Here is a 26740-nt window from a genome sequence, read left to right as displayed (position 1 = left end):
CATGACTAATATTCTTCTTTTCCTTCTAACTAAGCGTCATAGATAATATACTATACCTGCTAAGCGTCAAGCTTGTGCTAGGAGTAGGTACGACAATAGTGGGTGGGGTTTGAACCACCGACTTTTCGGAATTCAGTTGAGATTTTTTATCACGACTAAACATAATAACTACTTATCAAAAGCTTCAAAAACTTAAATACGTTTTGTTTTCAGAAGGGCAATGTGTGCGGAGTCAATGGTATCGGATATATCTCAGAGTGCGCTGCTTGGGCGGAGTATGTGAGTGTCGACTACATAGGACTTTGCTTCGCTGTTGGCCCCGTCTCGGACCGTATGGAACCCAAGTGCCAAATCGACAGAATCGTCTGTCCTCCACTCAAGATGCAAAATTGTCTAGGATTCACAGCTCCTGGAGCGTGTTGCCCTAAATGTGGTGGAGCTCTAAGAATCCTTTATTCTAAAAAGCAAATAGACAGGGCATTATATGGCACTAACATATCGGCAAGCGTTATAAACTTACACAATGTCCTATCTGCTCTTGATAGACATGTAAAAGTAGCCCAGTGCGCTCTGAGAGGATATCTCACCATTGAAATGGAAATATTTGTTACAGTTGAGTCGATTTTAAAAAATCCGACAGAGTTACAGTTAAATGTTTGCATTTTGGAGGCTGAGAGATTGGCGGATCTCATCAACCGAGAAAGTGCTTTAATTACCAGTGATTTAGGTTTAAGTGCTCTATCCTATGCCTTGGTTGTTCATACTTATCCGACGCAAGGTGGGTCGGATAAGTATGAACAACCAAGTGTAAGTTTATCGATTTCGACGCAAAGTGCGTCTAGTGTAAGTTTATCGATTTCTCTAATACTGTTATCATATCTCCACATTTTTGTTGTAAGGTGAAATGTTAACGACTGTTTATTGTGTAAAATAACTGATTTGTAAATAGATATTGTACATACGAAATGTTAAACACCAAATATGTTAGTGTTATTTTGAGATTATAAAATGCTTTGGTCTGCTTTACCGAGGGCACGGTCGATGTTGTAGAAATTTGATAAATATTGTAAGTTAAATGTGCCATTAAACAAAGCTTTATGTACGTATTTGCATATTTTAAACATTAACAGTACATCTGATAGACTGAAATAAGCATTTTTATCTATTTTACAAAAGACAATTTATGGAGTAGTCCTTATACCAAATATGTGAAAGTTATTTTTGTTGTTTTGTTGATATATTTCGATATACTTATTACGAGAAAAATATATTTATGTGCGTATAACTGGATTAAAATAATATTCGGTTCATGATATAGTCGTTTTATTTACGCACAACAAAGATTGAAGAATATAGGTAATGTTAAGAAGAATATGATTGTTCCTTTATCACTATTAATTGATTACTTATATCTAAATTCAGTTAAGTCTTTTTTATCGAAAAATATGTTGATTCTATCGAGAAGTTGAGGGTCAGTAACCGTTTTAGCTAATTGCATGAATCCTGTCTGCAACACTGGATATATTACATGAAACCGTTCCAAAGGGAATGTTAAAACGAGTTCAAGGTACGCCATCAAAATGTTCTGGAAACAATTTCTTTGCACTTCCATATCCTGAAACAAAAATAAAAAGTAATTTATTTAACGACTAGCGATCTGGTGGACTAGCTTCGCACTGGTAGCCACACAATTTTCATACCTCAATTTTTTTTTGAAATAAAATATAGCATAATATGTTACTGAGGAATAAAGTAGCTTTAAGAATTTTCAAAATCAGTTCAGTAGTCCCAGAAATTACCCCCTATAAACAAACTTACAAACTTTACCTTTTTATAATATTTGTAGGTATAGATTTATTGATCAAAGCTATGGCCTAAACACAATGTTTAAATTTTACCTTATTAATACTGAGTGTTCTTTGCTGCTCTATTTCTGGTGGAACTGGCTGTGGTGGGATCAATGGTTCCACGTGTTTGTTCTTGTCATATGCAGGTCCATCACATATTGTGATGTTAACTTTTCGTGCATTATCATTATTTTCAGATGCAGAACGTTGTTTCATTTTAATTGGACTTCGTTTACTTTGAGGATAGTCACCTGATTTGCGGGCGCTATGTTTTACTTCTTCGTAGTCATCGGAGTCCTTTTGGATTTTATTTTCAGATTCCTCTGAGCTACTAGTGTCATTTACAGCTTTTAAATTTTCGTTTGATGACTTGAACGTTTCAGTAGCGTTGTCTTCATTAATAGAGTTTGCTTTGAAGTCAGCAAAAGTAAAAGGTTTTGGTTTTTCAGTTTCAATCTCTTCAGATTCGCAAACATTTTCGGTGGGTTCCATATCTTCTGTAGTATGTTTATCTGGGTCGGTTGTTTCTTGTGAAAAATAGTGTTCATAATTATTAGATGAAGAATCTGTTTCTACAGAGCTACATGAGATTCGATCCTTATTATTATCACAATTATCAAAGTCAGAAACACTTATGAGATGTTTTACATAATTACAACATAACAGTTCCCAAGTCGCTTTCAAGTCGAATATTTTCATAACAAATTGATCGTACTCTAACGTCATGTTTAGTGTTGTCTTATAGTTGTTCAATATTATTGAAACATCAGTTGATCTCAATTTGAATTTTTTTACGCCACTGAAAAATATTTCAGTCAAGGCTATAGTTTTAATGAGCCAAGAGGAAGACGTTTGTTTGTATAAATTTGAGGCGTGGTCTAAATTTGATACTTTTTGTACGAGAAACTTAAGTCCCGGTCTCGCATCGAACTGCATCGCCCGGGTATATGATAATTCTAGACTCATTAGTAAAAGATTAATGTTAGACTTATTTAGGAAAAACTTAAAATTACAAATATTTGTGCCACTCTTAAAACCTTCTAGCAAAATACTATTTATACCATAAAATACATCCGACGAGGCTTGAATGAGTACTGTTGCAATAATTTGAACCAATATTTGATGAGCTAGGAGCCCAACAACCAATCCTCTGTTAGGAATTCTAACTGTAAACAAGTCAGGGTTATGAGAGTTAACAGATTCTTGCAGGTAAATTAGAAATATGTAACTTCGATCATCAATTAAGTTTTGGTTGGTGTTTTTACCAGTTTGTTTTGTATCTACTCTCATTTGTTCCGTTAAGAATACTTGTTGAGCCATAGCGTGTAATCTAACATTATCATTTACAGAACAATCTCGTCTTGCAGCTACTTTAACAATAGCCAAATCTCCATAAAAGCTATTGGAATTCTCATTGAATGCATAAGTTAATTGCTTCAAAGGGCTCAGACTGGCATTGCAAGCTCTGTGTAGACTTATACAAATAATTTCCCATTGATTGTCTGTCAGAAGATGGCCTGAAGTTAAAATTATATGTCTTATACACGAAGCTCCTAATCTAGCGATCGGTTCTTGTGGTTGAGCAATACATTCCACTAATATTAACATTATTTGCTTCAGAGCAAATGTCGCCTCCAAACTTTCAATTGGTTCCAATTCTTCACCCTTGTCATTGGTTCTTTCAACATTAATTTGTTGCAACTGATGTAGATACACGACGATAGTATCTGTAGTCATCCCGCAGCATTGTTTAAAATTCGGCATAACGCTATCCCAATGTGTATTTACATTACTGATCTGCCTCAACCAGTTCTGAACGGTTGGCAGGAGTAAATGATTGATACAATGAAACCCAAAATGTGTTCCTGGAACATCAGCTATATTTTTTAATAACTTGAATAAAGTCTCCATAGCTGCAGGTTGGTTTTTCTTAGAACACACAACTGTAGCCGATATTAATCCTTCAATTAGAACGTACCATACTTTAAAAATATTACTGGGCTTATCAAATTTTAGCAAGCAATTGTTTGTAGTACTCATAGGTGGTAAGCTTGTTGATAGTTTTCTGTAAGAGATTTGTTCCTCTTCACAGTTTTCATTAACGATGTATTTGGTCACATCAAGAGAATCATTTGGTATTATAGGATCAACTACTGATAATGGTAAATCTCCTTTAATTCTATTCCCTGTATTGAAAATAGGACACTTTGGCATATTATTCATCATTGTTAAAATATCAGCACAATTTTCTAAATGGTATAAGGCCTCTCTACACATATCAACGATAACTTTCTCTGATTTTTCTTCACTAAGAGGTATAAATTTACTGTTTTTTGAAAATTTAAGGCTGAGACTTGGCTTTGGTTGGGGAGGTGTCGTTACTTTCTTGGGTTTAACTTCTGTTGCTTGAACTTCATCATAATGTAATCCTTTGATGTGGCTCAAGAGACACAAAATACAGTCAAGAGCCGCATTTGCAAATACTAAAGTGTTATCTGTATTTAAAAATACTTTGAATATTTCAAGAATAGCTGAATATTGGCTTGAATTGTTAGCTGCCCGGAGCGTGTTGAATAACGGCCTCCATCCAGATCTTATTTCCATTCTATTCGTTTCAACAAATTCACATATACAGGAAATAATTTGTTCCTGAAAAAGAGTAAGTATTAAAATTCTGTAACTTCTTAAAAATATTAAACTATCACGTCCATTCAAGAATTAGATAAAATATGGTACCTGTATGTCATCATCACATAGTTCTAAGCAAAGTAGGTTCTCGAAAGGCTTCAGCAAAGCCTCATTGAAGTGGAAGTGAGGCAGTTCAACTTGTTGGTTCAGTAATGCAGTCGCACAATCGTGCAGACATTGAATGGCCAAGCTTGATATTTGGATATCCTTATGGCAAGCAGCCTGTAATATTTTATATCTAAATAAGTAATTATTTATTATTCATACAATGGGGTGTGGCTGTTTTATGTTACACAATGGTACTGAATACAAAGCTTTGACGTACAAAATCAAAAATGTGGGTGTTGTAAATCGGCATTTCTCATTGCACTAAATCGGTTGAGGATGTTAAATATTAATCTGAAATGAACCCTATCACTTTAAGCATAGGGCATTTGACAGTTTTTTTATAAACTGTTCTTCGTTAATCACTGATGTCTAAGGACTCTATAGAAAATGTATATTTTACATTCCATTATAGTGCAAAAAAAAACGAAAACAAAAAATATTATTTAAATAGGTATCCTGTGAAACTTTCCTGACAATATGGCGCCTCATACGTCATTTTGACGTCACCTGTGTGTAAATGGTTGTTGCCTATACTATACAAGCAATTGTTTACGAACAACTGACGTCATCAACCAATGGAATCAAACGGATGCCATCAATATATCTTATATTATAATAATAATAGAAATGCTGAAGATTATATAAAGAACAAAAGAAGTCAAAATTGAATGACTTACCTGCATGAAATGAGGTCCAACTACAGTCCATATGGCCATTCGATGAGCTAAAGGTCTTGCAGCGCGAAGGCACCTCAGCGCCACGTCGCCCGCTCGGCACAACGCCCGCGCCGCTTCCCCTCCCCCTGTACCTCCCCCCGTGACCGCCTTGCCACGACGCCACCAGGTCGCATTGTTATTCGCTACGTCTTGTTCCCATGAGGAAAATAGCTGCAGAAAAATTGGGACATGGATAAAAATTTATTATAATATGGCTGAAGGTAGTCTGTAATTCAATCTTGAAGGAAAGCTATTTTTAATCTATAGATTCAAGATTCTTTATTAGCAGAAACATTTTTTTGTCGAGTAGAAATGTTTCACCTTATATTATAATCAGGCACGCAAAATTAGTAAAACTACTTAATATTTAACCCATTTTTTAAAATTCAAAAATTAACCTATTGTGTGAAGCCTTTCCATTAGCTACCGTTTAAGCCTTAATTGAAATAAATTTCGAGTAAGTTCTCTAATCGCTTTTGGTATTTTATTGTAAACTATAATTCATTTTAATGTGCAGTTCTTAATAGAATGGCACTATTTACAACCTGGCGTTCTCTTTAATTGTGAGATCCCCAAGTAGAACTTTACTTTCGTCCCCTAAATTTTCAAAAAAATGCGGATTCTTTTTTATGAAAATTCCTACTTGTACCTAAAATTTAAAGACATGGTAGTGCTAGTAGCTAGGTAGCTAGGTAGGTAGTAGTAGGTACTTAGGTAGTGGTAGTAGTAGTAGTAGTAGTAGTAGTAGTAGTAGTAGTAGTAGTAGTGGTAGTAGCTTTCGTCCTTTAAAAATAACGGTTTACATGAATGGAGAGGTTCAGCTACATACAGCTCTCACGCATTATTTCTGTGCTATAAAAACTTACCAATCTATGGTTATGGGCCACAAGCCTCTGTAGTGCTGCCCGCAAAGTTGGCAAAGTGGTTGTGGCAGCAAGCCGTGTGAATAGAGCGTCTGCAGCCGCAGACAGGGCGCAGCACACTCTTGCTGCTCCTGACCCTGAGATCACGTTACCTGCCTGAAGAAAGACAAAACTAAAACCAATATATCCACTAGAATAACATTTTTATTGGGGCAATCTTAAAAGAAATCCGAAGGGGATGACATAAGATAGTTAAGTTTTAAGGGTTTTGCTTTTTGGACTTCAATTAAAAATCATCATCATCATCATGATCAACCCATCGCCAGCATACTTACAGTACGCGGCCGAAAGTAATGTACATCGACCTTTAGGAGATAGCAAATATGTAGAGCACTGTCTCTGTCATTGAGACTGACATACGTCATATAGGTATGAGTGATACGGACAACGTTCTACACGTTCTGTCGCATTCTGAAGGCCGATGTACATTACTTTCGGCCGCGTACTGTACTGGGCACGGGTCTCCTTTCAGAGTGAGAAGGGCCATACGTCATGCCGATAGTCTGCCACGCTGACCTAATACAGATTAGCAGACTGCACACACCATTTCCATTTGAGAACATTATGAAAAAATTTTAGGCATGCAGGTTTCCTTAGGTTGCTTAAAAAGCACATAAACACCGAAAAATACAGCTGCGTGCCCGGGGTCAACTCGCGACCTCCCGAAAGGGAAGCTTACGACGTCAACCGCTTGACTATCACCGCTTCTATCCTAATCTAATCCTATACTCGATCACATTCTTATGACATACTGGATATGTAAATTAATTACCTCCTGTCTACAAGTTTCCACAATTTTCGCCACAGACATGTCATTATTTGGGTTGTTGTCAAGCGCAGGTTGTAAGACGTTGAAGATATCGACACTGAAACAAAATTCATACCCAACTTGGCTCCATTATTGCCAATATTCAAATGCCTATTTGGACTTCTTGGAGGGTTTCTTGTTCAAGTCAAGATCAATCTTGGCTTTTCAAAAGTAACTAATTAAAAGAAAGTACAAAACTATTATTAACTAGCTGATGCACGCGACTTCGTCCGCGTGGAATCAGGGTTTTCAAACCCCGTGGAAACTCTTTGATTTTCCGGGATAAAAGTAGTCTATGTCACTCTCCAGGTCTTTATCTATACCTATGCAAAAACACGTCAATCCGTTGCACCGTTGCGACGTGATTGAAGGACAAACTAACAAACAAACACACTTTTGCATTTATAATAAGAGTACTGATTTACCAGAGGGCGGGTAGTTACCTCGGTTAGCATATTAGTCTGGCCATTCAACAAGGTAAAGCAGCCAGCGTTCTGCCTACCGATCCGCTAACTCAGTGTCAACGCTGAATAATAGCCACCGAGAAATTACACATTTATTTTTAATCCATTGAAGGTTTTCTATGACAATTTACTTTAATATCACCCAGTGAAGCAGTAATGTAGAACCAACTATCATACAGTGTAAGTGTAGCGACACACTTGCCGAAAGTTCGGTTCAATACGCTCGCAATGTTCTTTAAGTTACCTATGACACATCTACTGAATTTCTGATGCGTTCGGTGTAGCGCCGCACGGAACAGAATTCTGTTCCGTGTAGCGCCGTACCTTCCATTGGGCGAATACTACGACCGATAGTGCAGTCGTAGAATTATCGGCGCCGTACGTTCAGCAGGTGTGTCGCTACCCTTAGACACTGAGTTAGCGAATCACCCCGGGTACCTTGCCTCGTTTTAGTGGTTTAGGTGATATTTTTCATTTGCAATTTTTCTTATTTATTTAAATTAAAATGTCAAAAGATTTTAAATGTACCTATCTTAAATATTTTGAAAGCGCCTTACCACGTTTCATCATCTCTTTCATCGAGTACCAACTTCTCATCAGCCTGGAGTATGGAAATTGTCTTGTTTCTCCCAGTTTGCATGGTAACAATAGGAGTAGCATTGTTTCCTTGCTGCCCGAACAACGAGTGCTCAAAGCTGGAGACATACTGGCACGCAGCGAAGATGTGCTCCCAGCATTCTGGAGCTTTAGACCCCAGCTCCAGGCCACCTGCGGAATTAATAGAGCCACCGCGTCGTTACGCCTACCAAACCTGATATGTTATAATAGATACTATAATGTATCAGACTATCAATTTAGTAGTGCTTCATATTTTCCCCAGAATAGATTTATTGCCCCTTTAATCCTGCTGCGCGATTGCGGGAGAATGACAGCTACAATGTCACGATCGCAATCACCTCTGATTGGTTGACGCTCGCTCACTATTGGCTACAAATTACAATTCATTGTTGCAACAAGAACCGCACAAATTCAGCCAATCAGAACAATTGAGATTGTAATAATGCAGGTTTCCCGCAATCGGGCGGCTGGTCTCATATCAGATTTAGGATTTCGAAAAATTTCTTGTAGCGTATTTACGACCGGTATATTGCAAAACACATCAAATTTGGTAGGCGCAACGACGCGGTGTAGTGTTTCCATAAATTTATTTCAAAGTTTTTAATTTTTTGTGTTAGCATGCTGATATTATGCATGTTAATATTAGTATTATATATATATCCATATGTTTAACCGATTTTGACGAAAGGTAGAGAGATAGTCTGCATCCCGGAGAAGGACATAGGCTTCTGTCCCGGAAAATCAAAGAGTTTCCATAGGATTCTTAAAAACCTAAGTCCACATGGATGAAGTTATGCTATCGAAGTTACGGAAGATGAAGGACGAAGTTATACTAGGTATCGTACAAAGATAGCTTGCATCCTTAAAAGCCTAAATTATGATGACGGAGTCGCGGGGCATCATCTTGTTACTGATATACATTGATTGAATGAAAAAAATTGTTATAACTCCTTTGTAATTTCTTTACTGTAATTATCCTTTGTAATTATCAAATCACTCAGAGCAAAAAAAAAATTACTTAAAAATCGTGGTATCAACTTGATATAACTATGTAATTTTTCCTATCCAGTGATAACCTACAAAGTCGTGATATAGAAAGAAGAAAGAAAGAAAACTTTTTTATTTGATTACTACACTACAATAAACCTTAAAACTAATTGAATTAATCTACATAATTAAACTTATAAGTAAAAATATACTAAAGAAAGTGTCACATGTGATCAAATATAGGTCTCCCAGTCAGCATCATGCTGCAGCAACCTCCAGCGCTGATTTTCAGTGGGAGCCTTAAATTGATAGTCTATTGATAGACGTCCGCCTTCTATTTGGGAGGTCAGGGTGTGCTTTGTAGTGAGCCGACAATGGGTTGTGTAATTTTAGTACAGTGTATTTTGTAAATAGGTTCCTTCTAACTGAATAACACTTAGGTACTTTAATCATGTATATGCATTTTGCTGTTTACTGACTGAGTGCCCAGTCATATGATGTGAATCACATCAAATGGGACTAAGTGTTGCAAGTAGAGTGTTAAGTGTAATAGAATATAAGTGATACTTACCACTAGCTTGAAATAAATTCTGGTGTGAGTAAAGTGATGAATAGTGAAAGTGAGTGAAGGAAAGTGTAAATGAAAGTGTGCGTTAAGATTGTGAGTGTGGACCTACCTGAAATTAAAATATCCAGTGACAAGGCGTGCGTAGACAGAATTTTTCCGTTAGCAGGTTGTGAGATTGCTGAATTGGCCAGCAGGGCTAGTATACTGCTGCAGCGATTCTGCAAACTTAGAGTTGTGCTTATTCGTGCTGCCTAAAAAGTTATTATGAAATGTTTTAATTTAGTTTAATTTATCAGTTTTTCTAAGTAGGTTTTGAAATATGAATTATTTATTTCGACAATAGGCGCCGATTTTGTTGACTTTCTCTAAACTAAATTTAGAGTATCTGCTTTTTTTTTAATATTGCTAAAAAGGGACGGAACATGAGTTTTACATTTAACGACTCTAAATTTTAGTGCACACTACAAATTTAAACAATAGGCTCGCGACTAGCAGCTAAAGTCACGAGGTTTGACAGCTCTAAATTAAATTTAAAACTGTCAAACTGTATCTTTCCTTTTCATATTACATTAGTAAGAAGAGGATGCGAATACTCTAAAATTTAGCTGTGCTCAGAATCACAGATTTAAATCTAATTTAGAGCTGTCAAATCTCGTGACTTTAGTCACGAGCCTATTGTTTAAATTTGTAGCGTGCACTAAAATTTAGAGCCTTTAAATGTATAATTCAGTCTGTCCTTTTTTAGCAATATTAAAAAGAAAAAGATGCAGATACTCTAAATTTAGTTTCGAGAAAGACAACAGAATCGGCGCCATTGTACATCGACTTTTAGAATGAAATTTCGGCTTCGTAGAGCGTTGTCCCTGTCACTCATACTTATGTGACGTTTTGTCGGTCTCAACGACAGAGACAACGCTCTACGAAACCGCTATCTCTTTCTAAAGATCGATGTACAATATTTCCTGCCAGCTACTCAGTTATGCGTAATAGTTTTTTAAATCTCAGAGGAGTTAACAGTTTAAATTAGATACCTTGTGCAACCCTTCTAAGCACTGTATAGTCAATCCCTCCCACGCAATGCGCTTCCTCTTCCCGAAAGTGTTGATTTTCGTTGTTATCATACCACGCAATTTGTGTTTCTTATTCCTGTACCCCGTTAGCGGAACACTCAGCACCGTCACCATTGAATCCCAAATACATGTTAAAATTCTGAAACCAGAGCAATGTTTTAACACAACTTGTTAATGCAGTACCAGTGGGTGTACCAGTCGCCATTACATGACTAACATGGTATCTTTTCAGAACTAAGCTCTTTGAAGATTGAACTCGTCGCTCGACTAACACCTAATTTACAAAATTTCAAATACATAACATCACAACACTTCAAGGAAATTTCTAAATAATTTAAATAAATATCAAAAACTAGATGATGCCCGCGACTTCGTCCGCGTGGTTTTAGGTTTTTTAAAAATCCCGTGGGAACTCTTTAATTTTCCGAGATAAAAAGTAGCCCTTGTCCTTCCCCGGGATATAAGCTAAGTCTGTGCCGAATTTCATCAAAATCGGTTGAACTGTTGGGCCGTGAAAAGCTAGCAGACAGACAGACAGACAGACACACTTTCGTATTTATAATATTAGTATGGATTGTGGACCGGCAGGCTTTTGAAAGTAGTTGTATTGCTTAGTATTGTCGCATCATAAAAAAAACATTTCTGCGCAGATACATCGACGCAACTATAATTTAAGCTGGTTCCTAGTTCCATGGCATAACTTATAAATGTTTGTATAAGCCGTGAAAATATTATGAATTTTAGTTTCATGTTCCCAAAATCTAATATTATATCTATACTAGTATTAGCTTGAATGCGGGATGGCTGAAATGGCGACAGGTCTCAGGTGTTATAAGCGACCCGCAATTATGCCCCTTAAACTTAAGGGGAAAATTTATAAAACAGTCCTTAGACCTGTCACATTGTATGGTTCAGATTGTTGGGCGGACAAAGGGACGGATGAAAGGCGAATGTTGAGATGGATGTGTGGTGTGACAAGGAAATATATAAGATAAGGAATGAATATATAAGGGGAAGTTTGAAAATAGCGCCAGTGGTAGAAAAGATGAGGGGTAATAGGCTGGCATGGTATGGGCATATAATGCGGAGGGAAGAAAGGTCACTAGAAGAATGTTAAGTATGCATGTGGAAGGAAAAAAGAGGAGAGGCGACCAAAGAAAAGAAGGATGGATTGCGTGAAAGACGATATGCGTGAAAAAGGGGTGGATAATACGTTGACGAATGACAGAAGTGAGTGGAAGAAGAAGACATGTTGTGCCGACCCCACGTAGCGTGGGATAAGGTAAGGAAGAAGAAGAAGACTTGTATTACCTTCTAGCCCAACGTAAGCTGGCTGTATACTGTGGCGAATCATTAGTATTATTATAAATCATGGAGACTTCTTTTAGTTTTTGCCAGTCTGACATGACTGGGTTCTGGTCTAGTCCTCCCAAATCTGAAAAAGTAACATTAGGTTCCCCCATTGTAATTTAACTCTTATTTTAAACTAGATGCCTGCGACTTCGTCCGCTTGGATTTAGGTTTCTAAAAATCCCGTGCGAACTATTTGATTTTTCGGGATAAAAAGTAGCCTATGTCCTTCCTCAGGATGCAAGCTATACTATATCTGTACCAAATTTCGTCAAAATCGGTTGAACGGGTGGGCCGTGAAAGGCTAGCAGACAGACAGACAGACAGACAGACCGACACACTTTCGCATTTATAACATTAGTACGGTATGGTAATAACAATTTATTGAAAAGTGTCCTTCCGACCGAATTTCGGCCAAGGCGCGGCCAACCTCCATAGAGATTAGCCAACTACGCGGTAGATATTATAGTGCGCAAATGTGTGCACAAATACAGCTGCACTCTATTCTGCACTTTCATAGCCCGCTGGGTCGGAAATCCGACACGACCGGAGAAAGATCAGGCGCAAGACAAACTGTTTTAGGTACTTTCCGAGGTGCTGCGCGGGGGCGACACCACGCCAACTTCCTAACTCCGGTCTAGTACTGAGAATTTCTTAACAGATAAACCCAATACAGTACCCGGGAGGAAATATTTGCACATCGAACTTTAGAAACAGATTTTGGTTTTGTCGTTGTGTGTCGTTTTGTCGGTCTCGACGACAGAGACAGCGCTCTACGAAACCGTTATCTCAAAAGTTCGATGTGCAATATTTCCTGCCGGCTAATGTACCTATTTTTGTCCCGACCCGGGAATCGAACCCAGTTGATACAATAAATTATTTTAGCGTTTAAACTATCGTGAGTGATTTCCATTATACATATCTCACACCCGGCTTTACTCACGTGTTTAGTCGACGTTAGCCCGACTAGTTTCGAACCCTTCTTTTTAGGGTTCCGTACCTCAAAAGGAAAAACGGAACCCTTATAAGATCACTTTGTTGTCTGTCTGTCTGTCAAGAAACCTACAAGGTACTTCCCGTTGACCTAGAATCATGAAATTTGGCAGGTAGGTAGATCTTATAGCTGACATTTGGGGAAAAATCTGAAAACCGTGAATTTAGGGTTAGATCACACAAAAAAAATTAAATTGTGGTCATTTATTTATTTTTATTTTATTTATTTTATATCTAATTAGAACGGCAGTGCCACTTACACTAACTAGATGATTAATAATAAATTTAAATACAAATAAAGGTACAAGAAAAAAGACATAAAATACAAAACGATAAAAGATCAAAGAATTTTGAATATGTACGCTGAGAACATTGAATGACATATTCATGCAATGCTCTCAGCGTACTTCAGTAACTCCCGAACCAGTATTATAAACCCATCATTAAATGGGTCCCATTGAGCATTATTGTCCAAAAGCGCGTTGAATGATGCTAATGAACGGGGTATAGGTGACATAGATCTAGCAATAGTGCGATGATGTGGGACCACGAAAAGTTTATTTTTTCGTGGACGAAGATTACTGTTGGATTCAGGGACACGTATGCGACACAGTTGGTTATGAAGTTCTGGAGCATTAACATCTCCTCGCAAAATTTGACACATAATTTTGAGTTGGTCGCAAATGCGTCTGACCTCCAGGGAGTTGAAACCTAAGCAACCTAACAGAAATTTGGTTGGGTATAGGAAAGGATAATATCCATAACAACGTTTATACAGGTATCTTAGGAAGGCCTTTTGTACTTTTTCTAATATAAGCCCGTACTTTGCCTCGTACGGATGCCAGACACAGGTGCTTGTTTCGAGCTTGCTTCGGACTAAGGCGTAATATAGTAATCGTATTACCAAAGGACTATGGAACTCCCGAGAGTTGCGTAGTACAAATCCTAATCTTCGAAATGAGTCAGCTGCTACGGTGTTAATATGGTCATGGAAGGTCAATTTTTTATCAAAAATTACACCTAGGTCTTTCATGTTCTGTACTCTGGGAATAGGGATTCCATCCATTTTATATTCATGTATCAAAGGATACCGAACTTTACCAAAGGTCATAACTGAACATTTGTCACGATTGAACTCCATTTTGTTCGCTTTACTCCAGTGATATACAGCTGTAAGATCGCATTGCAACTTGAGACAATCTTCGATAGAAGTAATTTCGAATATAAGTTTTAGGTCATCTGCATATAGCAAGCATTTTGCATATTTTATAGATTCTGGAAGATCGTTTATCATGATTAGGAAGAATAGAGGTCCTAAGATAGAGCCCTGGCTTACACCGGATCGCGTATGATATGGTTTAGACTCATATATGCCATATCGAACGAATTGCTGACGGTCACGGAGGTAGTCTGATAATACATGTAGGAGCTGAGGAGAAAGACCAATAGCACTGAGTTTTTTTAGAAGAATATCGTTATTAACTCTATCAAAAGCTTTGCGGTAATCAAAATAAAGTGCATCTGCTTGATGGCCTCTATCTAGGCAGGACGATATGTATTCAGTAGCTGTTAATAAGTTGGAGTTGACAGACTTCTTAATCCTAAATCCATGCTGTTCGTCACATAGTAAATTACTGATTTGCCGGCTTATCTCTCTATGCACAATTCTTTCAAATACCTTGGCAGGCGTTGAGAAAATAGCTATGGGCCGAAATTCCTCTACGGACGTCGTACCGGTTTTTTTAGGTATTGGTGTAACTCGGGTCAGCTTCCATTGAGAAGGATATTGTCCAGTCTTTAAGATTAAATTAAGTACATGACAAAGAGGGAGACTAAGATATTTACTACACATTTTCAAAACATCAGCTGGTAAGTTATCTGGTCCAGTTGCGCAATTTACCTTCAGTTTATCAATGCCATATTTTATGTCCGTCACTGTAAACTTTGGGATGTGGCATATAGTACTATTTAGCTTGCCATCATGAACTAATAATTAGTATTTTCAACTTTCCAAGTGAGTGACTATATTAAGTGGGGTATCATATGAAAGGTCTTCGCCTGTACATTCTAAAACAGATTTTTATTTATATATATGCATCATAGTTTTTGAATTATCGTGCAAAATGTCGAAAAAATACGACTGTAGTACGGAACCCTCATTGCGCGAGCCTGACTCGCACTTGGCCGGTTTTTTAAAGAGACTTGGTTCAATAAATTAGTTACCTGACAACAGATGTATGAGTGGATGGTGAGCAGTAGCGACGTCTTTCAACAAATCAGAGGCCAGGACTTGTTGGTACAGCTCTCGTAGCCACGTTGCGGATAAATATACTAAAACACCGCTGCCCTGAACTTCGTCAACAAATTCGTCTTCTGTTAGTGGCACCGGAATTTTCTGTGAAAAACAATTTTTACACATAGAATTTTAATTTAGAACGAATTATGGATGATTTATGCTAACACATGGCAGGCACGGGCCGTGCCACGTAGCAGTTCATCACCATGCCGCGTCCGTGCAAGGTGAAGCATAGACTGCTTCATTATAAAATGTCCGTGATGTTTTAATCGGTGCCTCGTCCGCGCCTCGTACGTGGCACGGCCCGCGCCTGCCACGTGTTAGCATAAATCAAAACTGTGATGCATAAAAATAAATAAAAATCTGTTTTAGAATGCACAGGTGAAGACCTTTCATATGATACCTACCCCACTTGATATAGTTATCTTACTTCGAAAATTGTAAATACTAATTATTAGTTCATGACCACAATTTTTTTTTGTGTGATATAACAACAAATTCACGTTTTTCAGATTTTTCCCCGAATGTCTGCTACAAGACCTACGTACCTGCTTAATTTCATGATTCTAGGTCAACGGGAAGTACCCTGTAGGTTTCTTAACTGACAGACAGACAGACAACAATGTGATCCTATAAGGATTCCATTTTCGGAGACCCTATTTAGAGACCTTAAATCTAGCGTAATCCTTTCCCGCAAATGGGATAGCAATATATTTAGACCTGTTATTTCAGAGATTCCGACAACGGAATATTGTACACAATAATTACGTACATTAGTATCTGTATAATATCTGGTGCGACGCTGTTTCAAAGTGAGAAGTAATGCAGCGTACGTAGCCAAGTACACGCCATCGGCGTTCATGATGCAAGCAGTGGCCGGTGGTTGCGACGCGTTATGTTGACAACATTTCGATGCGAAGTCTTGCATTGCTTCATCCACCTACAAATAGAATAGCGTTTTCATAGTACACCCGATAAAAGACGCCCTAAGCACGTCCTTAACGATCCCGACGATCAAATCATGACCGAGAATGCTCCTTATTTCATAGGGCTACACAACTCAACCTTATTACAGCGTCTTCGCCGGCAAAGACGAGGTCCCCGATTTCTAACGTCACCCGGACGTGGACTCACGCCACAGCCTCGGGGGCGTATGGAATACGGACTAACCAGTAGTCCAACAAATCCACCCAACCTAACGTTATCCTAAGCCGTGTTCCGAGCCTCACAGAAGGCGCCCTTAGGAGGACGTTGCCCCCCGACCTCTCAAATTATTTCTTCGAGCCCTAGGGCTCACCCCCAGGCGGAGCTTCGCGCTCGTCATCCCCCCCGGTGACGCTGTAGCGGCCAGTAGGGTCTACGTAGCATAGTCAATCCGAAACAACACACAAAACATAGTACAACATACTAGTCTTCCTTAAAAAATAAATAAAAAAAAAAGTCTAGTCTTCCTTAGTTTACTTAAAAGTTAAACTAGTACAGTACGCGGCAGAAAATAATGTACATCGGCATTTAGAATGACATTTCGGCTTTGTAGAGCGTTGTCTTTGTCACTCATATCTATATGTCGATGTCAACGACAGAAACAATGCTCTTCAAATCCGCTATCTACTACCACATTAAAAAGTTTATTCGAGTTACTTACTTCAATACAAGTTCTCAGGTTTATCAACTTAGGCAGTAAGGAGTTCTGCAGAGTTTTAACAAATTGTCTAGCATTATGTCTTTCCAAATCCACATTGCATTCTGTTACAGTACATCTGAAATCAAAAACGAAGGTTTTTTGTTATTTCTTCTTCACTTTTCTTGCACCATCCGCCCCATGCTCTAGCCAATTTAATCCATTCACCAAATTGTTTCACCAAAAAGTTGCCTGTGAGAGATTGCTTTAGCAATAAGGCCGCCTTTGCACCCTGTTTTATAGTTTCTTGTATTGTTTTTCTGTATATTTATGTATGTATGTGTGTGCAATAAAGATTACTATAAAATGTAAGTACCTTCCAAGATTCAATGTTTTCGGGACAGCTTTAGTTTTGTCAGTGAACGGCTCCTTTTGTGCGTTTTTGGGTGATTCAGGATTGTTTGCTCTGGAAGGGAGGAACACGTTGTCTGCATCCGAATCGGCTTCGGCCTCGCTGCCTGAGCTTACATTTTCTGGGCCTGAGGTATCTGGTGGAACATTGAACATCGAAATATCGTATTTCTTTGCAATCATGTTTTTTTATTTGTACCAAAAACATTTACAGTAAAGAGAAAAAGAGAGTAAAAGTGGACAGGGAAGCACTATTTTGAAGAGTGTACCATCACTTTTGGTGATCTAGAAGTAATTCCGGGTTCGATTCCCGGCAGGTGCAATTTGGGATGTAATAATTTCTAAATATTCGCTGGTCTGGTCTGGTGGGAGGCTACGGCTTGGCTAGTTTCCACCCTACAGGCAAAGCCAGGCCGCCAAGCGAATTAGCGTTCCGGTATGATGCCATGTAGAAATCGATAAGGGGTATAAATGTAATAAAACTGCCACACCCCTTCCGAGTTTGTCCGCTACCATCTTAAACTGCATCATCACTTACCACCAGATGAGATTGCAGTCAAAGGCCAAGTTGTAATGGAATAAAAAAACTAAATATTTGACTTTTTATATTAGGTATATATCGTTGAAGGTAGTTTTTTCCTTTATTTCCTAAGGACATATTCTCAAAAAGATAGATTCTCATAAGAACAAATTCTCAAAAGGACAGATTTTCAAAAGGACAAAGTATACATAAGTGGAAAAATCAAGAAATCAAATACTGTAGTGTAAGAACATCAGTGTGCATAATGATGATGATGATAAATTAATTTGTTAAGTACCTACCTCTAATACAAAATATTTAAATTTCAATATTTTCTCGTTCATCTGATTAAGGAAGATAGTAGACGATCAGTTCAACTCACCAGAAGAATCATGGTCCTTAGATTCGTTACTTTGTAGAACAGCAACCACATCTCTGCAACAATGAAAAATATTATGTTTAGTTTTGCTCACAGATAATTCAACCTCAAGAGTATGCATATATACAAGGTTTTGCACGAAAACAAAATCGTAAAATGTTGGCGGGGGACATGGGGAGAATGCTTTGTGATTGGTGGACTCAAAAGTCACGTAATCAAGACAATGTGCGGAATGAGGGTACCGAACGGGCGTGGGCCGACTTTTATGCTAAGCAACTGCCTAAGCTTGGCGTGAAGGATTCCTCACGATGTTTTCCTTTCAAATTGCGCAAACGCACATGACTCCGTAGAGTTAGAGGTGCGTGCCCGGGATCGAACACTTGACCTCCCGAATAGAAGGCGTACATCTTAACCACTAGGCTATCATGGCTCACGCCGTGTTTCATAGGTGGGTTCATATATGAAAGTCAGGAAAAATATCAATTCTTACCGATCATCATCATCATGAACAACCCATCACCGGCTCACTACAGAGCACGGATCTCCTCTCAGAGTGAGAAGGGTTTTGGCCATAGTCTACCACGCTGGCCATGTGCGGAATGGTAGACTTCACACACCTTTGAGAATATTATTCTTACCGATATGGGCTAGGTAATCTCGCCAGTGTCTGATAAGTCAAAGGTCCACTATAATCGGCGTCTTGGAGTTTGGGCCAGTGATTCAGAATGAGGGTGCCGGTATCCAGCGGCAGGTATTCCACAGATCCAGAACAAAGTTTCTCCAGAGCATCGAGGAGAGAGAACACACATTCGACAGCCGCTGCAACTACTTCAGGGTTACCACTTCGGCCACAGTCTTCAATTCCATCCATTATTCTGTAAAATAAATCTAAATCTATAAAAGGAAACGGTGACTGATTGACTGACCGATCTATCAACGCACAGCTCAAACTACTGGACGGATCGGGCTGAAATTTGGCATGCAGATAGCTATTATGACGTAGGCATCCCCTAAGAAAGGATTTTTGAAAATTCAACCTCTAAGAGGGTGAAAGAGGGGTTTGAAATTTGTGTAGTCCACGCGGACGAAGTAAAAATACGAGACGAAGTGAAAAAAATATTAAAATCCAACAAAGTTACAGGCATTTTAATTTTGGAGTGGGAGGGTCTTCTATCCCTTTCTCGCAAAACGAAAATTTGTATGAAACCCCACGAAGCTACTATGGCATTAATAAGGTGTGACGTCAAAATGCTATATCGCTATCTCTGTCTAATCAGAAATATTTAAATGCTTATAATTTTTTTGTTATTTGATAGATTTAATTAGTTTTTTCAGTTTACGTCATTATTTTTATCCTACTTTATAATAAAGTAATAAAAAAATTGGAGTCTACCCAATACACAATAAAAGAAAATACCCAAAGAAAATACAGAAATAATTCTACACACAATTTTTTTTTGCAACAATAATGGAAAATGTAGGTTCAAATATTTAAAAAAAACAATTCAAATAGTGGTTATATACTCACAGTCTTACAATAGCCATATCATCGCTATGCCGTTCTGGATGATCAGTCTTCTTCATGAGCACAAGTTGGCACAGCCTCTTTGGATTGTGCAAGAGTTCTCGAACACTTCGCAATGGTTCGACGCGATGTTGTACCGGTGGGTACAGTAGCATTCGGTGGTACAATGCTTCCAGAACTGGTCTCAAGTTTGAAGTTGAACCAACGAGACGGACGAGTTGATTGCCAATGCTACATATAGGAAAATGATTAATTATGTCATCATCATCATGATCAACCCATCACCGGCTCACTACAGAGCACGGGTCTCCTTTCAGAGTGAGAAGGGTTTTGGCCATAGTCTACCACGCTGGCTATGTGCGAATTGGTAGACTTCAAACACTTTTGAGAACATTATGGAGTACTCTCAGGCATGCAGGTTTCCTCACGATGTTTTCCTTCACCGTTAAAGCAAGTGATATTTAATTAATTAAAACGCACATAACTCCGAAAAGTTAGAGGTGCGTGCCCGGGATCGAACCCCCGACCTCCGATTAGAAGGCGGACGTCCTAACCACTAGGCTACCACTGCTCATTATGTGCAGTGCAATTATGTGCAGGACCTGAATTAGATCAATCAGTTAACACGATCCTTGGCTATCCCAATGATAATCTTTACAGCTTTATTGCTTGTTATGATAGTTGCCCAAGAAAATTATGGGGCGTATAGTTAGTTAGGCGTAATTTAGAAGTTATTGGCTTCCCGTGAATCACGTGTATCATTCTAGGTACCTAGTTCAAAGGCGTAGTATAAGTATATTCCAATATTAGATGTTCTGACTTCTGAGCCACATGTGGTTCACTGGAAGTACACGTGCTAAATACTTACCTGTAAATAGCTTTGGCTTGTTTGCTATTGAAACTAGGTGCACAAACTAATGCACCAGATCCTCTGCCTGAATCGTCTACTAGGTGTCCGTCATGCTCCCTGCAATAACAATAACATTAACAAAAATAGGCATTGGACCATTGACTTATCTATTGCTGTTTTCAGTCGATAGATGACAAAAGGGAATCGCGGTAAATACTAAAGTAGATTCCAAATCATCATCATCAACCCATGACCGGCTCACTACAGAGCACGGGTCTCCTCTCACAGAGAAGGGTTTTGGCCATAGTCTACCACGCTGGCCATGTGCGGATTGGTAGACTTCACACTCCTTTGAGAACATTATGGAGAACTCTTAGGCACGCAGGTTTCCTCACGATGTGTGTTCCTCACTGTTAAAGCGAGTGATATTTATTTATATTTACTTAAAACGCATATAGCTCTGAAAAGTTAGAGGCGCGTGTGCCCAGAATCGAACACCCCACCTCAAATAATGTATTTAAAAACTTGTAGATTCCAAATAATGTAGGTATTTAAAAGATTTGATGATTTGGTTATTAGTTGGTGTGTACCTAACAGCCAATTTGTATTATTTCAGAATTTTGAAGGCCAATTTTGGATGAATATCTTAAACTTTTACATTTGTGTTTCGTTGACCAATTCCCGGCTCTTTCTCGAAGGAATATTACATAATTTTGTATAGTATTGTTACCTACTGTGTAGTCTGTCATGTATATTAATACATGCATTGACACGACGATTAACTACAAGGTTTTTGATGAATGTTTGCTTACCTAGATTTGATATTTTTATCAACTCTTGGAGTACCCAAGAACGATATGAGCGATGGACAAAACTTCTGCCATAAGAATGTAGTGAAGTGTAAGTTTCCACTTACTCGCTCCGAAAGACTTGACATCAATGTCAGGAGACAGTCCAAAAAGAATAACGCTAATGGATTCTGTTTCGGTATCCTGAAACAAGGCATACTTTTTATGTGCAAATAATAAGTAGGTAGGTACTAAGAGTTTCATAAATTAGTAGGAGAGAAGTTAGAAAAGAATAGTAATCTGGAGTTTCCGGTAGTTTGACAGCTACAGTGTGAGATTGCAATAACCTCTGATTGACTGACACTATCGTTATTTGCTAAAATGCATTGTTGGAGCAAAAATAAATACCAAAAATATCACTGCAACTGGGCCTTGGACTGTAGTAATAAAATGAAGTGATTTTTTGTATAGCGGTAGTTTATGGGGATTCTAGAATTCTTTAAAAAGAATAATTTAAAAAAATATTCTCAATTTTTTTAACATAAATATTTTTTATGTTAAAAATTGAAAAATATTTGTCGTTTACGCCATGTGACGTCATTATTCGCTTTCACGTACAGCGTGACGTTAATAATTAATTACTTATTTTAAAAATGATCATAGAAATCATGATTTATTTAAATTATTCTCTTTATTAATGAATTCTAGCCCCATAGACTACAGCTATACAAAAAATCACGTGATTTTATTACTACCGTCCAAGACCCTATTGAGATTGCAGACTTGAGACGTCAAGCTGATACTTACAACTGTGTTTCAGAAAGCCTGCTGCATAAATATTGGATGACAGGTATGACTTCGCTGTAACATCCCACAGCTACTATATGGTTTCTACCCAGAGGAGAACCCTCTGATAGCAGTTCTTGACATTCTTCATCTGAAAAATAAACATGTTTTTTATGCAATTGAACTTTTCCAAGTAGGTACTTTTGAATCGTCAATGATTCGGAATGCCTTTCCTACCGAGAAGAACCAGCAAGATACTCGGTGGTTGCTCATTTCAAAGATTTGATTTACAATAATATGCCATAAAAGTAATTGCAGTCCCGCGCATTGCTGGAACGAGCTGCAGGTCAAATCCACGCTCTTTCATTTACATATTCTTTGATTGTGTAAAATGCTTTTTAAGGAGCATACTTTTAATAGATTTTTTAAACTTGTGTAAAAATAATAATAATAAAAAAAAAATTATTTCGCCCAACAAGGATCATATTGGTGTTAGTAATTACACGAAACTTAAACCTAATTGTTAGTAATTATTAATATTGGTGTTAGTAATTACACGAAACTTAAACCTATTTGTTAGTAAAAAAATCTATAACTATTATATTTATGACTATTTAAATTAGGACAGGATCGATTTGCCAGCACGTAAAGGCAAGTCCAAAATAGATTGCGGGATTTTGTTATAATACAATACTCTACTAGCACAAAAAATGTTTCCCTTCTATTAGAGATTTAGAGACCATCCAACCGATGTCCAAAACCAGGTTCATTAGAAAGGTGAAGATGGTTTTGGACCACTAAAATGCATTAGACAATATTTTTTCCAGTGTAGTAGCATACACCGGCTATCCTCTAGTTTTGAATAAATGGTTTGAGTTTGATTCATTAACAGGTGAAAATGACAGAGATAGTTCAGATTCAGAGTATCAACTTACCTAACTGAGCACAGTAAGCTCTGAGCATCTGGGCAGCAGCGGCCCTCGCAGCGGCCGCGACGTGCGGCGCCGCGCCCGCCACCTCGCCGCAGCGGCCGCACGCCCACACGCACAGCCGCCCGTTGAGCGTGCGCCGCGGGGACAGCGCCATCGACAGGTACATGCGGAATATTTGCACCTGCACCAAGTAACATGGTCTGTTTTTAATCTGGAATAGTTCTGTGACAATGGGGCCGATTCTCTTGTACACGATCTCTAAACTAAACTAAATTAACAGGTCTAAATCTAGTGCTATCCCTTTCCGCAAGCAAAACTATGAAAGGGATAGCAATAGATTTAGACGTGCCATTTTAGTTTAGTTAAGAGATTGTGTACAACGGAATTAGCCACAATATACCTACAAAACTGATGAGTGATGAAAGACTCTCTCTTTCATATTTCAATGCAATTTAACATTTTTCGTGGACAGATGTCTCGAGTTGCAGGGTACACCAGCATCACAAGACTTGAATGTAGAATTCTGTATGTCCAGCTGAGGGCATACATAGAGACAGTAGCAAACTTTCTAAAATTTTATATAGGTAAACTGTATATTTTTTTTTACAGACACGCTATTATAATCTCTATACGTGGGAATTGGGGAATATAATTATTCCAATTTGGACTTCGACAGCCGCCATGATTTTGGTGTACTTCATACATATGCCTATGACTTCATAGATGGTCTTGTAAGACACCTAATTATACTTAATTAATTATTATTACATCACATAAGTACACCGCGTAAGTACCTACCTACCTACTCGAATAAATTATTCCAATGTTAGCATAATAATAATACATAGTACGAAAAAACCCGTTAGGGATATTTTACCTGAGTGTCGGGCAAATGGTACATGACAGACGTGGTGGCGCACAGCAGCTGGGATGGCATCCAGAGCGAATCATCTTCAGGTTCGATGCCTCGGTGAAAACGATCATCTCGGAGTATTTTCTAGAAAAAAGGATATACTGATCATCATGCAAGTAATAATTTGTGCCTACATTTACCTTTAACAGTAAGTAGTTCTTATATTTACTCTGTAAAGTAACTACTAACTATGGTTAGTAAGGATTTGTAATAAGTACAGTACGTGGCAGAAAGTAATATACATCGGCCATTAGAATGACATTTTGGCTTTGTAGAGCGTTGTCTCGGTCACTCATACCAACATAACGTTTTGTCGGTCTCAACGACAGAGACAGTGCTCTACAAATCTGCGATCTCCTTCTAAAGGTCGATGGACATTACTTTCTGCCACGTACTGTATTTTGTATTCATTTATTATATATTTCCAATCCTTATATCGAGATTTCAAGATTCAAAATAGTTTAAAAGGTTTTAAACCACGGCAGTGCCTTCACTTCATCACTACATCGTCATCACAACAATAGCTGTCTGGTTTACCGTCGAGTAATTCCCGAAAAGTGGGGCTTGGCCTGTCCCGCGCAGTAGGTACATTTAATTTTGGGCTAAAAATCATGACATCTGGCAACACTGGGCGAGATCCTGGATCAACTCTTAAGGCGCCATCTCCACGTACGAGAGAATCGCGGCGATAGTCGCGCCGTGCCACCAAATTCGATACAATTCTTATAGACCAATCTTTACAGGCTGCCGGTCAGACTCGTTGCGTTTCTTTCGCCCGAGGAAATGGGGCCTCAGGGCCCCTCAATTCTCACATGAAACCCCTGGAGAGCGAAGGCGACTAGGCGCGGGCGTTTGCTCTCGAGCGCGATCTGCAGCGGCAGCAAGCACGTGCGCCGGAGCTCGAACGACGCCCGCCGGCTGCTTTCTTGCGTACATAACACCTCTGGAATCCAGGACGTAAAACATGAGATTGAAACATTCCTGACCTGACAGATCACTAGCCATATTATCCTTAGAAGCCGATCAGGGGTGTAGCTATGGGTTTAATGAAACTGCCTACTTCTTTCAAGTTAGCTCGCTTCGCATTCAATTTAAAAAAATGTGGCGATTGAATTGTTCCCTATTTGGAGAGTTCCCTAATTATTGTAGTTGTAAAGTCCCATCCCATGATGTGTCCAATCTCCAAAGATCTTCATCAGATCTACCCATGATCTACCAGATAGAACCTACCAAAGAGTATATTATAATCACTACGGGACCTACCACTAAATTAAATAGCATATATTTTGACGTCATAAGTTCTAAATGTCAAATGTTACACATCTTTAAGTTCTATAGGTTCTATTCCTAAAAAAAAAAAAAAAATACTCGTTCTATTGTAATATTTCGTTACAATTTCAACGCTGCGATAGCATCGAGAGCGAGGCTTTGTGAGTTTGCCTTTAGAGAATAGCATGTTTGGTCAATCTGCTTCTAAGTTAACTAAATAAAACATAATATATTGCTAAAGATAATATTATTGCTGCTATAGTTTTGAATACTAATTTAAAAAATTACCTAAGGCATCCTGACATGATTTTTTGAGAGAGATTAACTTTGGTCCTGTAGCTTCCCTGAAGATATCTTGCAAAAGTTCTTCCATATCACTCATTAATCCAAAACATTTTATGGATACTCAACCCCTTTAGAAACTTAAACACCAATTTATTTTACCAGGAGTCCAGAAAAAGTAACAATAATATGGGTATTCGTGCGATAAACTGCGTAATAGATACTACGGTGAGTGGGTGGTCTTATCGAGAAAGGATCCTTCGGAGCATGCTCAAACTAAAAATCAATACTTCAGTCGGTTGCTGTTGTTTTTTTTTGTTACTTTAGTTTATTGTAGTACTTTAAGTACATACATCAACAGGTGGCAAAAGGGTAGATTAATTAATTACCTAATGAATTATTATTTTAAACACTGAATGTTTGCGGTAGGTAACTGGTAACAGTAACAATTTTACGGCGCGGCAAGATAGCGTGCTATTATACCTAACTGTATGAAATTGATAGTTAGGTATTTATGTAATAGGTAAATATTTACATATTAGCAGATAAATCTGAATGCCTCGCACTTACCGCATTTAACTATAACGATTTTAATTGAATTCAAGGATTCGTTTTGAGTGCGTATTTTTTTCATTCAAAATAATTAGTTATTCCAGGTCCAGTTATTTTGATCATGATCATACATCGTCTTAAATATTTTGTTCTTCGTCTTATCAGTTCGGTCAATTTGATTATTTTAGATTTACTTGTATGTAAATTATGATCTTATCCTATCAACAAACGAAGTCACTGGTAGTGCAATGCGATACAGCAGTGCGATTGCCGTAAACTAACATGTTGCAACGCAATAGAAATACCCTTAAGGTTGATAAATTTGGAAGCACAGGTACTCTATATTACATAGTTAATCAATACAAAATTGCATAAATGCACATTAGCTGCGCATCCTTTATATCTTTAAAGTTAAGACGCACATTGGGAAACTAAAGAAAACTTGTGCATATACTGGTTTGCACAAGTATGCGCGC

At 38.2% G+C, this 26740-nt stretch overlaps 2 protein-coding genes across 4 annotated transcripts in view; one reads left to right on the top strand and one right to left on the bottom strand.

The window, feature by feature from the left end:
- Reck (Reversion-inducing-cysteine-rich protein with kazal motifs) overlaps positions 1 to 1313 on the top strand; it is a 48535-nt gene extending 47222 nt beyond the window's left edge. For all 3 annotated transcript variants that reach the window (XM_069505142.1, XM_069505139.1, XM_069505140.1), the window contains exon 18: positions 214 to 1313. In XM_069505142.1, the coding sequence (XP_069361243.1) occupies positions 214 to 903 (690 nt within the window). In that variant the 3' untranslated portion in view covers positions 904 to 1313. The remainder of the gene's footprint in view (positions 1 to 213) is intronic.
- LOC117991085 (brefeldin A-inhibited guanine nucleotide-exchange protein 3) lies at positions 1307 to 25953 on the bottom strand. Its single transcript, XM_034978628.2, has 24 exons — positions 25719 to 25953; positions 24974 to 25104; positions 24126 to 24245; positions 23252 to 23429; positions 22338 to 22467; positions 21555 to 21734; positions 20761 to 20859; positions 19896 to 20123; positions 19006 to 19242; positions 18371 to 18423; positions 17434 to 17605; positions 17082 to 17196; positions 16209 to 16376; positions 15364 to 15535; positions 12109 to 12232; positions 10759 to 10936; positions 9837 to 9978; positions 8112 to 8322; positions 7055 to 7148; positions 6226 to 6378; positions 5321 to 5530; positions 4584 to 4757; positions 1899 to 4496; positions 1307 to 1615 (listed from the first exon to the last, which is right to left on the bottom strand). Exons 1-24 carry the CDS (start codon positions 25810 to 25812, stop codon positions 1403 to 1405), a joined length of 6174 nt encoding a protein of 2057 aa, XP_034834519.1. The 5' UTR covers positions 25813 to 25953; the 3' UTR covers positions 1307 to 1402.
- Positions 25954 to 26740: the final 787 nt, after the last annotated feature.

The sequence above is a fragment of the Maniola hyperantus genome, chromosome 19 (genome assembly GCF_902806685.2).
Source record: "Maniola hyperantus chromosome 19, iAphHyp1.2, whole genome shotgun sequence".
NCBI lineage: Eukaryota > Metazoa > Arthropoda > Insecta > Lepidoptera > Nymphalidae > Maniola > Maniola hyperantus.
This window is presented reverse-complemented; position numbering and strand designations above follow the sequence as displayed.

Coding starts and splice junctions, on each gene's coding strand:
- LOC117991085 (XM_034978628.2), bottom strand. CDS start 25,812: ATGAGTGATATGGAAGAACTTTTGCAAGATATCTTCAGGGAAGCTACA. Junction 8,323..9,836: donor ACTGGATATTTTAATTTCAG/GTAGGTCCACAC, acceptor TTAATTCCGCAG/GTGGCCTGGAGCTGGGGTCT. Junction 7,149..8,111: donor GAAAGAGATGATGAAACGTG/GTAAGGCGCTTT, acceptor ATTTTGTTTCAG/TGTCGATATCTTCAACGTCT.